The following is a 12377-nucleotide window of genomic DNA, read 5'->3' as shown; positions in this document are numbered from 1 at the left end:
ATTCAACCTAAAAGAATCAAAACGAAGGAACGTATAAAAGAATTAGGGCTCTAATCATTGATCAAAGAAGAAATTCACAAGCCCAAACAAAAAGAGGAGACGAATGTTAGATTTTTAACTTAGGCGGATGAAAAAGTTATTCAAGCAAATTTGAAGAGGACCCTGCGATAATCTCAAATCTGACCTCTGATTCAAGAAAGGATGAGAATAGTAAGAGAAAAAGGGAGAACGAATATTGAGTTGGAAGAGAGAAAAATACAAAGTTGAGAAAACGTGTCTTAGAGAAAACTGGGTTATGTTTTCTTTTTAATATTTGAAAGACTTGTTTATGTTTCTCTTAGTAAATCATATTTTAATTAAAAGGGTTTTTACATTAAATGTTCATTTAAATTAATATTTAAGTTAATTTTTAACAAAAAAAAATGTAAAAAATATATGATATTTACGAAATTAAACTTATGATATATATTTATTTACTAGTGTAATAAATAATTTAAATTTAAATAACATCTCTAATTTTAGTGCAATGATATTTGTAAAATTTATTCTTGAAGTAAGATAAGAAAGCAGTGTTTTAAATAAAAAGAAAAATTAACAAAAACTTGTATAACATAAAAATAAATAATATAATAATTAAAATTCTTAAAATATTACAAACTTATTTTTAATAAATTTATTAAGATGATTATGAAATGTATAGAATAATATATTAAATAAAATTAGATACATTTGTTAGTAAAATGACAAGTTAAATTTATTTATTTTTAAAGTATATAACAGTGGTGGATCTTTAATAATATTTTAGATAGTATCAAAGTTTTTTAATATATATATATATATATATTAATCTCAAATATATAAAACATATTAAATTTTAAAAACATTTTAAACCCTCTTTATAATTTGGGAAGGGCCAAGCCTCTCAGTGCCTCCATGATCCGCCACAGCAGTATTGTCGAAAAATATGATTTTTTATAATGAAGCATTGTGATTTAAAATCTGTAACATTTAAAATATTTGAACAGTGAAAAATTTATTTGATAATACAAATTGAAAATTAATTTTGTAATTTAAATTAATGGTTTAAGATAATATGATAAATATGTATTTATTTTTGAATCGAAATTTGTGACATCCCATTTTAATAGATTACACTACTAAATAAAATACCACACAGTCATAATAACGAGAAGCACTCAGATGAATATAAAACGTAGGGAGGTAACTATTACAGTCATCAGGAATTTACTTAAAGGAAAACTTAGGCGTACCACATAGTCCTAAGCAAAAGGAAATTCAAAATGGGGCAACAGTTTTGCAAAAAGGTTGCCAGTCGGGGCAACTAATACAAAAGGCCTCATGGCCATGAAACTACTCCTAAGACATCCAGACAAGAAGATCTAAGCTGCACCGCTGCTTCTCCCGGATCCATCTCGAACCTCCCTCTCATCTGCTCCTTTGGTGATCATCGCAAGAGAGAAAACATAACAGAAAACAAACACAACATGCAAGGGTAAGCTAGTGCAATATAAGACTTATCATGGTATAAAGGAATAAGTGCATAAACATTCCCAGACATACAACACAGAGGCACATAATTCATGTTATGACAAGCAAGCAAAACACTATGACTCGATTATCCGGATACATATATTAAGATCGGATTCACTGGACGCTTGCACTTGTGGTGGCCTCTACTGCTCTGCAGAGCCATTGCCAATGGGTTTCACCCTACCACACACAAGGTTAGCCTTTAAGCGTCTAGGGCCATTATCCTGCCAAAGACTAGGGCCTCCCGCTACTCTCACCACTTGGGTCAGATTTCTCTACCTGAGACTCACTGACCCCTTTAGAGTTTCGGGATGCGATCCTTACTTGAATCCATATCTTAGTATATACACTACACGCCACCATGAGGCCTCCCCACGAGACTCATGGAATTACGCCTATCACACCAAATTCATATTTCATACCATAACCACCACCTTTATCTTGAACATTCAATTCTCATGCAAGTTCTCAACCAACCAACCAAACAAAATCCATGTGTTATTCATGCCAACATACCAACTTTTAGTTCATAAGATTCAAGCAACCATATATATATATATATATATATATATATATTCGCATGCTTTAGGTTTTGAAAGAAAGGGGTAAATAAATAAATCACACAATTCACTCATCAAACAAAGAGGAAAAACAAAATTGGAACCACCCGCTGCAGCAGCCTCGCTCAAGCTAGGAGTAGTCGCCCAGGCGAGAGAAGTTGTCTCGCTCAGGCGACTGACTCTCGCTTAGGCGAGCTTACAACAGTGGGTCATTGGAAGATTCACGATCTCTCGCTCAGGCGACGCTGTCTCGCCTGAGTGAGCTGGCCTGTCGCTCAAAACGCAGCCCCTCGCCTGGGCGAGTGCTCGAGGCAGAACCAGGGTGAGCATTCTAATACTCTCGCCTAGGCGAGACGAGCTCGCTTGGGCGAGAATAGCAGAGCTCACCACTCTCAACCCACCTGCAGTGGCGGAGACCGCCCAGATCCATTCCCAAACACACATGCAAGGCAGAAAAACGACACAGAGCAACATCCAGAACATAGCCAACCATTTATTTTCGCGATTCAACACCATTCAAGCACCCACAACATGGAACAGAACATGAGCATGCTACGATAACTTTAAACTTAAACACATAGCTCCCCTTACCTCTTTAAGCGCTAGCAAACACAACGGATTCACACCACCGAACACCACAGCTTCAGTAACTACTACAATAAGCTGCAACCACGAAACCATGACCAAACAAAGGTACGGAGTTAGATCCCCACCAAACTCATGTGCCCAACAACGGAAAAAGGGAAAGACCAGGAGAGTTCCCAGATTTTACTTACTTGAATGCCAAAACGAACTTAGCTAGTTCGAAGGGGGAAGATTCACCGTGCCCTAGCAGAGGACTTCTGCTTTCGTAAAGAGGTTGAGGGAATACTGGCTCTCTGAAAACAAGGTGATGTGAAACTGTGAGGGGGTTTGGCAGGGTAGGGTGCCCTTCTGAGGGCTGCCCTTGGTCCTACGAAGGGCCAGGCCCAAACCTCTGGGATAGAAAGAAAAGAAAAGAAAAAAAAAAAGGCTTACAAAATTAAAATATAAATAAATATTAGAGGGGCTATATATCAAGATGATAAGAAAAACTCACAATTTCAAATTAGAAAAAATAGTCAATAATAAATATAAGGTAGACAAATAAATTCATAACTTTATCAAAATAAAAATGTACTAATTAATTAGTTTAATAATTTATGTAAAATTTATAAAAGAACATTTTTAAGAAAATAAATTTCTCACCATTTAAACTTTTAGAAAAAAATTAAATTGGAAAATGGAGGAATCAAATTTTCACATAATGTTTTTTGATTAATCCTTGTAAATAACATCTTATTTAATTCTTTTTTCTAACTTGCTACTTTGGAAACAAATATTGTGTTTTTTCAATCAAAGTAAAAAAAAAACACGGAGTATTGTATAGAATTAGTGCGAATGACATTTTAAAAAAATATTAAGTTTACATAACAAAATTTAATATTAATACTTGAGAAATATATTTGGGACCATAAAGTAGTTGTCAAAGGACGTTTTACAAAACCAAAATTTACTTTATAAAGATTAATTAACTTGTACGAAAGAACAACTAGGTGACAAAATAAAGAATGAAAATTTATATATTTTCATATTCTACAATCTAACAAATTAAGGTGGACATGGTTGGGTAAATGTGAGGGTGCATTTGGGGCAGAATTGTAACTTGGAATTTGCAATGAATTGAATGCGTTGACACGAAACCTAGAAAGTTGAATTGTGTGCAACTCAGTTTTTCATTCTCTGAAATATTGAATTAATTTCTTGGGGTTTGCAATTTCCATTTCAATGTCCACCAATCCCCACAAAGGTGGCTCCTTCTACGGTGATGCTGCTCATTATCGATCCAGGTTTCGTTTTTTTCTCTCTCTTACATTCGTCACAAAGATTTTTTGCATCAATTGAATTTGCGACAATTGCAGTGAGGGACTTACCACCCGACCCGTTGCATCGTCGGATGAAATCCAACTGCATATCGACCCGGGCATCGACTTCGACGACGAAATCACCGGTCTTCGTGGCCAAGTTAGAAGATTGAGAAATGTATTTCACTATTTATATATTTTCCTATTTCTCTATCCCCTTTTCTCTTTTCTGATTCTTAAATGATGTTCGCGTGAAATTAAACTTCGTATGTTTCTGCCGCAGGTTGCTGAAGATATTGGTACAGAGGTCAAGTATCAGAGGGATTTTCTGGAACAAGTGGTATGTAATTTTTTCAGTTTTTGTTATTTTTTTTCTTGTTTTGAATTTTGGGGGGGAGAGGAGTGTGGTTTTGAGGGCCTTGGATTCAAGCAATACTTGTGCTTTAGGCGATTTAAATTCTACAGTTATTGAAATGTGAAATGAAAGGTGTGTCTGGCAGGAAATGTTTCTCAAAAAGAAAAAAAAAATGTAGCTTCTAGGTCCAATTTCTTATAATGTTGAGGATCAGACATGAAATGGAAAAACCATAGTGTTAATGGTGCTACTACACTTTGAACCTCTGACCTAAAAAACGATTCTGGATAAACATAGAATGGTGGTTGGTCGAGGGAAGGAGGGTGTGGAAGTACTGCTGCAGTTAAACAGTGGTGAGGGAAGCCAAGCTTAACCGAAAGACCACAACGTCAAATGATTTCTGAGCAAGTATTAGACATAGCTCTATACTCAGATTCGATTGAGGACTTAGAGACCGGGGAATGCGTTTTACTCTTCCAAGAGGTTAACATAGAACCAAGAAACACACACCAACCATTGACTGATTTCCATGTATCAAAACAACCAGCCCAATTTGTATCATTATAGCCAACCAAACTGAGAGATTGCGTAGTAGGAAAGATTAGGTCTCAAGTATAGGTGCCTTTCAATTCCAAATGAAGATGGCGAGGACTCTACATAAATTGACTCACTTGCTCGATAGAAAAGGCAATGTCAGGGTGTATAATGATTAGATAATTGAGGCTACCCATCAATTGACCGAGGAATGAACATCTCAAGCATGGGATTACATATTTGTGAGTGGTCTAAAAGAAGCCTAATGATGAATGGCAGAACAACCCCAATGAATTTGACTGAGATAGGCTTTGAATGATTTTGATAAAGTTTATGTTTAACTCAACTTCATAAAATCGACTTGTGAGATTTGGACCACTCTTATATATTGTAATTTGGCCTTATTCCTAGTTAATGTGAGATTTTCAACATACCCCTTCACCTCAAAGAGCGAACATCTCGAACATGTGATTAAATATTTATAGGTGGTTCATCAGGAGCCACACATTAGGTAGCATAACAACCCCAATGAACTTGACCAGGACAAACTTTGATACCATCTGAGCAAGTGGGTATATGTCTAACTTAATCTCATAAAACCAACTTGTAAGATGAGATCTGCATTCCACTTACGTACATATATATATATATATATATATATATATATTTGATGTTAGATCTCTAACAATTTTCAAGAGCAACCAAATGGGCTTTACAATGATGATTAAGGGTGTTGTCAGAATTCAATGAATAAACCCATTTGCAACCAATGGGCTTAACTCCTGAAGGTTGAGGAATAATGTCTAGTGAATTTTTCATGAAGGGCTCTGAGTTAACCATTCATTGCGTTGACCCAATCAACATCTTTAACTATCAGGGAATAACATGTAGGAATAATTGTGCCAGATTAAATAATAAGAAAATAAATTGGTCCAAATTCGTACCTATTTAGCTACGAGAAACCTGTTGTGAGCGTTACAAAACTACTGGAGCAAGGATGGGTGATGGATCAGGTGTGAGAAGGGACATACTAGGATTTCACTTGGCATAAACTTTGCCCAGTTTAGACCATTCTTAAAATGAAAAACACCAGAAAATTCGGAAAGTGTAAACAACCAATCGAAGAACAACTAGGACATGGGACAATATGTCGGTGGTCTGGTCAGAGAAAACAACATTCAGAGCTGTGTATACAATTAACAGTAGCATCATAACATAAAAGCCCTTTGTGAATGGTACTATAACCTAGAAAAGGACACTTGACATATTAAGCCCCTAGCTTATTACGTTCAAGTGGTGGAAGGTGGACAAAACATAAGCAATCAAAATGGTGAAGATTAGCGTGATTAGGATATGCATGAAAACAAACCAAAGAAAGGGAAATCATACCCAAGAGCCGGGGAAGGAAGATGATTGATTAGAAAAATAGTTGTTGATAGATCTTCAACCCAAAACTTGGGAGGGATAGAGGCTGCAAGAGGCAAGGGAAGTGTGAACTCAATGAAATGCTGATTTTTATGTTTGTCAATGACATTTTGCCTAGGCGTGTAGGGACAAGAATGCCGAGACAAGATGAAGCGGTCATTGTAAAAACTTCAGCTTTAGAATGAAGAAAGTAAACCCAGGTCAAGCGGTTGTTGTCATCAATAAACGTTACAGTATTTATAATTTGCATGAGATAAGACAGGAGAGACATCACTATGAATAATTCGAAAACATTTTTCAGCTCGATGAGCATGGGTGAGAAAGGGAAGAATCTTGTTTTTGGTAAGTTTGCACATAAAACATTTAAATGATATGTTAGAAGTTATATATTTATCTCCCAACGAACCAGATTTTATTAAATGGGTTAAAACAATAGAGAGAGAGTAAAACGTTGGGTTTGATGGAGATTATATAGTTTTGAAGTTTTACTTTACCTTTTGGATTGCCTAATCCGAAAACTTCAGGATTGCTCAACTTGTAATGCTTCCGGATTAAACAAAAGATGTTTATGTAGTGTTTTTTCATAAATTGATGAACACTTTTGTCCAATATTTTATATTTTTCGTAGTAGTGGGATTTTCTACTTGCGAAAATGAGTACAGATGAAAGTCTTTTGGGTGTTTTCTGTTGAAAGTTTGTTTTATAGTAATTGATCATACATTGACACATTCTCTCTTTTTTGGCAAGGAATTATCAAACTGTCTCATTAATATTTTGATTGTGTCTGTTTCAATACAGCAATTGACAATGATAAAAGCTCAAGCTGGAGTGAAGAATAATTTAAGAAGATTGAACAAGAGCATCGTCCGAAATGGTGCCAACCATGTTGTTCACGTGATTGTTTTTGCATTAATCTGTTTCTTTATAGTATACCTCTGGTCAAAGGTGTCCAGAAAATGATGGCTCGTACCTGAAAGATTTTACTCAGGGCCTTCTTGGGATTACTCACCAGTCACTGTTATGCCCTAATCTTCTTGTACATAAAAGCTACTCTACCTGTTGCAGTTTACTGATAAAAATTCTTCGACTTCCGAATTATGTTTCTTGGTCGAAGCAGTAATTTCTTTAAGCTGTGTAACAGAAAGGATAATTTGTTTGTTTAGTAGATCGCAAAATCCTCTTTTCTCTTCAAAATATAATGTTTATATTTGATAAATGCAGTTAATAGCATCCTTGAACTTTACTGAGTTAATAGTGTGACAATAGATAATAACCTGTTTGGATTTAAAGCCCTCAAAATGGAGCTATCTGGTTTGTTTTTGTTGCCAAGTGCACTGTTGCGTGCTAAAAGCAAATTGCGAATCTTTGTACCACGGGAATGAAATCTTTATCCAAAACTTTGAAAGACAGGGGTTTTTTATTTGTTTTTTAAATAAGATTTATTATTTCTCCAAATAGATGATAAATAGATGGGACGTATTCAATATACAAAACTTGTACTTAAGTAAGTAACATATCTGTTCCCGGCATTCCAATCTTGATCTTATTAAATAAATTTTGATCGAAGGAAATTAAAAAAAAAAGCAAATGTACTAATGTAAAACAGTTTTAATTGTATGTCGTTTTAATTGTATGTTCATAGGTAGAGCTGTCAAAATGAGTAATTCGGTACAGTCCGGTTCGATCGGATTGGTCACTTAGTGAATTAATCTAATCTGACTCATTTATTAACGAATCAAAAAAAATTGAATCTGGTCCGACCTACAATAAGTTAGTGAATTAAACGGATTGATTCTTTAACTCAATTAAAAAAATACATCTTTTATTTATTTTTTCAATCAAAACTAAATTATAATTTTGATTAAAATATAAATAAACTTCATTACAATCCAAAAATACATTCCAAATTGATGTCAGACTCCAAATACAAACCAAAATCACAAAAATACAAATTATCAATGTATTGACTAAAAGAAAACCTAACCCGATTCAAATACAAAGTCCAACTTAATAAAGAAAACACTTGTATGATTTTCTGTTTGAGGATTGATGAGACAAACCAATAAAAAAAATTTCTAAAAAAATTTCAATTCAATCCAACTCAATCCCGTAATGGGCTAGATTAGCTCGCATATTCCAACTTATTTATTTTGACAGCTTTATCCACATGTAACTGCTTAAAAAGTTCTAATAAAAGTTTTTTGAAAATACATTAGTATAAACATGCATAACCATTAAATTCGGAAATCATTGGATAATGCTGCGATCACGGAAAAGAGAAAATAAGCATCCACCACCATAGCACAGATGAAGAAGAAAAGTATTAATTACCAATTCGTTTTTCTTGCCTTAATAAGAACTTCATTGCAACTAAATTTTGTATTTCTTGTTCAGGGAATGCAAGTCTCACGATATGTAAGGAAGATATGTCAATAGGTTTCTATAACGAGAAAGGATAAAATATTCAATTTGCAAGAAAATGATACATTACCCTTCTATTCACAAATACTGTACAATTATTTCAGTTAATCATTATTAGTTTATCAAGCAAAGGGACAAAAAAATATTGAAATTAGATCTCACTATAAAGGAACTTGGGGAGGAAGCGGCACCCAGGCCAACCTACCACAGGAATCAGCATGAAAAATTCGGTTTAGCCCACTGTGTGATGTGTTGAGGAAAGTAGATTCTATAATCCCAGCAAGAACAGTCAAGGAAGTGGTATATTTGGTGTCAGCCTGTCAGTAGGTTAAAATGCTTTACAAAGGTTGTTAGGCTTCATGTTAGATGAACCTTGTTGAACTATCGGACCTGTGGGACCACACACCCTGCTCCTCTTTGGTTCAGATATCCTCACATGCGAAATTGCAGAGGCAAGCACATCAATCAACACACATTCATCCTGATCATCTGAAGTGCAACTTTCGGAGAATGAGCCCTCGCTAAGTGAGTAATTATCTATCCTATTTCCTCCTAACCCTGGTTCAGGAACAGCAACAAGCGGTTGAGTTGTTGCGCCAATTTGGTTCTTCAATCTTGATTTGATGGGCAGCATCGTCAATGAATGTGCCGTGTAGAACAGCATCCATGGATGTCCTGAGAAATTAAACCATAAGGTTAATATAACACGCAAACAGTCAACTTAAAACTATCTCAAACATTGAAGGTATTGTAACTTCTCGTCCACAAAATATTAGACACACTTTTGAAAGAGCACCAAAATATTAGGGTACAATCATTTAACAGAGACTGATAAACAAGGCTATTTACTTAAAGTTATTGTGATATCAAAGATAAATTTGAAGTGATTATTTCAATGATAAAACAGGAAATCTGCAATGCATTCATGATATATCATGAACTTACTAAGTACTTCGTCAGCTGATATCCTGGCTGAAATATCCCTTGTCAGCATTCTCCCAATAAGATCTCGCGCAGGTTTAGATATTGATTCCCACATCCCAGTTTGGAAATCTAATTTGACGGTCTTAATAGCCTCAAAAACTGCTTCCAATGAATCTCCTTGAAATGGAAGACTGCCAACCAACAGAGCATGCAGAAGCACTCCAGCACTCCATATATCTACCTTCTCAGAGTATCTGCCTAACAATACTTCTGGGGCAACATAGGCAGGGCTTCCTGCCAAACCAGTCAAGTTCTGACCTGATATATAATACAACTTTTTAGTAAAGAAGACATGGATAACTGTTTGATGTATGCAGCCAGAACGGACAAAAATTGCCAAACAGAAAAATGATATTTGCAATTGCTTTAAATGCAAACAATGCGGACCCTATCGCTTTCAAAATTCGTCACTGTTTTAAGATGAAAGTTCATTTCGGTGAATTCCTTCAATTAATGAACATGTGGTTGGAACAGCAGCATCTACGTAAGCCCCATACAATTTTTTTTTTCTTGATACATACTGAACTGGATATATTTTCACAAAAGGCAGATTGGAATCAAGGTTAAATAATCAACACAAGTTTCACATGTTACCTTCGGAAATTCTCATGGCCAAACCAAAATCTGCAAGCTTTATTTTCCCAGATGCTGTGAGCAGTATATTCTCAGGTTTGATATCTCTGTGCACAACTCCCATGTCATGACAATAGTTGATGACCAACATCACTTCCTTGAGTACATTAGCAGCCCTCTGTTCTGAATAAGGACCATCCTTAACCATCTGATCGATTAGTCGTCCCCCAGAGCACAATTCCATTACAAGATGAAAGCAATCAGCTTCCTCATAAACTGCTTGTAGTGTCACAACCCCAGAATGACCAGACAAGTGTTGCATTATCTCAACCTCTCGGTGAACCGTCTCCTCCCCCTTCCTCAAGGTCTTACATGCATATTCTGCTCCGCTAACCCTGGACCGACACAGCCAAACAGACCCAAACTTGCCTTGCCCAATCGTCTCACCAGTCACATAATCATCCTCAATCTTCTTCTTCCTGCCCATCTGGGTAGCAACATCGATGCATCCAATCTTCCTCTTAAGCCCTCGCCCCGGCGTGATCAACGAAGACGTCCCACAAGGCGGAGCAGTGGCAATGCCGGCGAGTCTCCTTTTAAAGGAAGCAGCTGGCTCAGTGGCAGCATCCTCCTCCTTACAACACCTCTTCTTCAGCCTAGAACAATCCTCTAGCGAGTAATGGGACTTCAAATTCGACGAAGCAGAGCCAAGATTTGGAGACAAAATAACAGGCAGATCCGCAGACGCATCACTCTCGCTTCCTTTCCTTTTCTTCCTCATTACATATGTTAACGTTAACAGAGTATCACCACTCTCAAAAATCTCAAGATCACAACAACCCCATCCCCCAAGCAAACCCCTATTTCACACTCTGATCCGTCTTCTACAATCAATACAGAGAGCATCAACAAAAATCGAAAACCCGTCCGATACATACATACATACATATATATATGTATTATATTCGCAATCAAATCCAATTTCAAGAAAACACCACCATTATTATACGGCACGCAAAAAAGGGAAAGGCAGAGGGAAAAGGGAAAACCCCCGTTCCCCCGCCACCAGAATGAGGAAGAGAAGAACCAGAAACTTTTTGGTTGCGTGTGAGAATTAACATTTTCCCAATGATCAAGCGTGGCTTACTAATAATAAAACAGCAATAATTGGACATAAGAAAATTAGCGCGAAAAGAACGAACCTCTTAAGTTTGGAGCGAACGAGTGTCTCCAATGGAAGATAAGAGAGAATCGGAAAAAAGGCGTTGAAGAAAGAATAAACGGGAAAAAGGAAGAATGGCGAAGAAGATTGGTGCAGAAACCCTAAAAATCTTGGATCCAAGAATTGGGGGAAATAGGTGAAATAAGAGTTATCTTGATGGTGTTATGTTTGGTGAAAAAGGGAACTCTTGGTGTCGTGTATGGTGTGGTGAAGAGTGTTCTTTTTTTTCTTTTCCAAAAACCAAACCTAACTTGCTTCAAGAGAGGGTTATCTTCTGCTGTGGCCGCATCCACAGTAAGTCCTTGGGCCCACACCTCACGTGACTCCACTCTCTCCTCCACCACCATTCATGCGTTTCTATTAATCACTCTCAATATTTCACAAAATACGGTAAGATGAATTAATATATTCATTTTTAATATTATATTATTATATATTTAAATTAAAACTGTATATTATATATTCAAGTTTTTATTATCAACTATAATAGTAGGTGATGAACTCTCATTAGAATTTACATCAATACTATTATAACGGCTTTCATATATTCATGCTGAATGTGACATTTTTCTCCACTTGTTAAAAAAATATATCTGAATAACGTTTTATATAGTGTTAGATATGAAACTCTTCAGATTGTGTATGTGGAATGTGGTTTTCTATGGCTTAGTTGAGACACTACACTTTTAAATTTAAGTTAATGGTTCTTGGTAATTGAAATTGAGGTTTGAGCATGTTCATTAATTGTGGTGGTGAAAACACCATCAATACATCATTAAATTTGGGAGTAGCCAAATTGGCATAAACAACCCATATGGCCAACACATGCCTAAAAGAGGTAAAATTACATTCACATGGAGTGACTCACT

The 12377-nt window shown here is 35.9% G+C and overlaps 2 protein-coding genes and 1 long non-coding RNA gene across 4 annotated transcripts; 1 reads left to right on the top strand and 2 right to left on the bottom strand.

The window, feature by feature from the left end:
- Positions 1-1203: 1203 nt before the first annotated feature.
- LOC114196045 lies at positions 1204-3072 on the bottom strand. The gene is made up of 3 exons (XR_003606613.1): positions 2888-3072; positions 2703-2774; positions 1204-1456 (listed from the first exon to the last, which is right to left on the bottom strand). It is a non-coding gene; the product is annotated as an uncharacterized LOC114196045 (long non-coding RNA).
- Positions 3073-3735: 663 nt separating this feature from the next.
- On the top strand, positions 3736-7524 carry LOC114164351 (bet1-like protein At4g14600). Its single transcript, XM_028048988.1, has 4 exons — positions 3736-3979; positions 4052-4172; positions 4278-4334; positions 7107-7524. Exons 1-4 carry the CDS (start codon positions 3918-3920, stop codon positions 7266-7268), a joined length of 402 nt encoding a protein of 133 aa, XP_027904789.1. The 5' UTR covers positions 3736-3917; the 3' UTR covers positions 7269-7524.
- A 1242-nt stretch (positions 7525-8766) lies between these two features.
- On the bottom strand, positions 8767-11749 carry LOC114164019 (serine/threonine-protein kinase PEPKR2). 2 transcript variants are annotated; one of them, XM_028048474.1, is made up of 4 exons: positions 11489-11749; positions 10308-11170; positions 9675-9971; positions 8767-9404 (listed from the first exon to the last, which is right to left on the bottom strand). In XM_028048474.1, the coding sequence occupies exons 2-4, from the start codon at positions 11065-11067 to the stop codon at positions 9058-9060; spliced, it is 1404 nt and encodes a 467-aa protein (XP_027904275.1). In that variant the 5' UTR covers positions 11068-11170; positions 11489-11749; the 3' UTR covers positions 8767-9057. The 2 variants fall into 2 exon arrangements, with proteins under 2 accessions (XP_027904275.1, XP_027904276.1); XM_028048475.1 differs by having other exon boundaries at positions 10308-11167; positions 11489-11744.
- Between the last annotated feature and the right edge of the window lie 628 nt (positions 11750-12377).

This window comes from Vigna unguiculata, chromosome 9 (genome assembly GCF_004118075.2).
Source record: "Vigna unguiculata cultivar IT97K-499-35 chromosome 9, ASM411807v1, whole genome shotgun sequence".
Classification (NCBI taxonomy): domain Eukaryota; kingdom Viridiplantae; phylum Streptophyta; class Magnoliopsida; order Fabales; family Fabaceae; genus Vigna; species Vigna unguiculata.
The sequence above is the reverse complement of the archived record's forward strand: the minus strand, read 5'-3'. Positions and strand labels throughout refer to the sequence as shown.

Excerpts from the sequence above, each read along its gene's own strand:
- LOC114164019 (XM_028048474.1), bottom strand. The coding sequence starts at position 11,067 with ATGAGGAAGAAAAGGAAAGGAAGCGAGAGTGATGCGTCTGCGGATCTG. Across the intron at positions 9,972-10,307 it reads GGCCATGAGAATTTCCGAAG|GTCAGAACTTGACTGGTTTG; the intron begins GTAACATGTGAA and ends ATTATATATCAG. Across the intron at positions 9,405-9,674 it reads ATCAGCTGACGAAGTACTTA|GACATCCATGGATGCTGTTC; the intron begins GTAAGTTCATGA and ends TTAATTTCTCAG.
- LOC114164351 (XM_028048988.1), top strand. The coding sequence starts at position 3,918 with ATGTCCACCAATCCCCACAAAGGTGGCTCCTTCTACGGTGATGCTGCT. Across the intron at positions 3,980-4,051 it reads GCTGCTCATTATCGATCCAG|TGAGGGACTTACCACCCGAC; the intron begins GTTTCGTTTTTT and ends CGACAATTGCAG. Across the intron at positions 4,173-4,277 it reads AAGTTAGAAGATTGAGAAAT|GTTGCTGAAGATATTGGTAC; the intron begins GTATTTCACTAT and ends TTTCTGCCGCAG.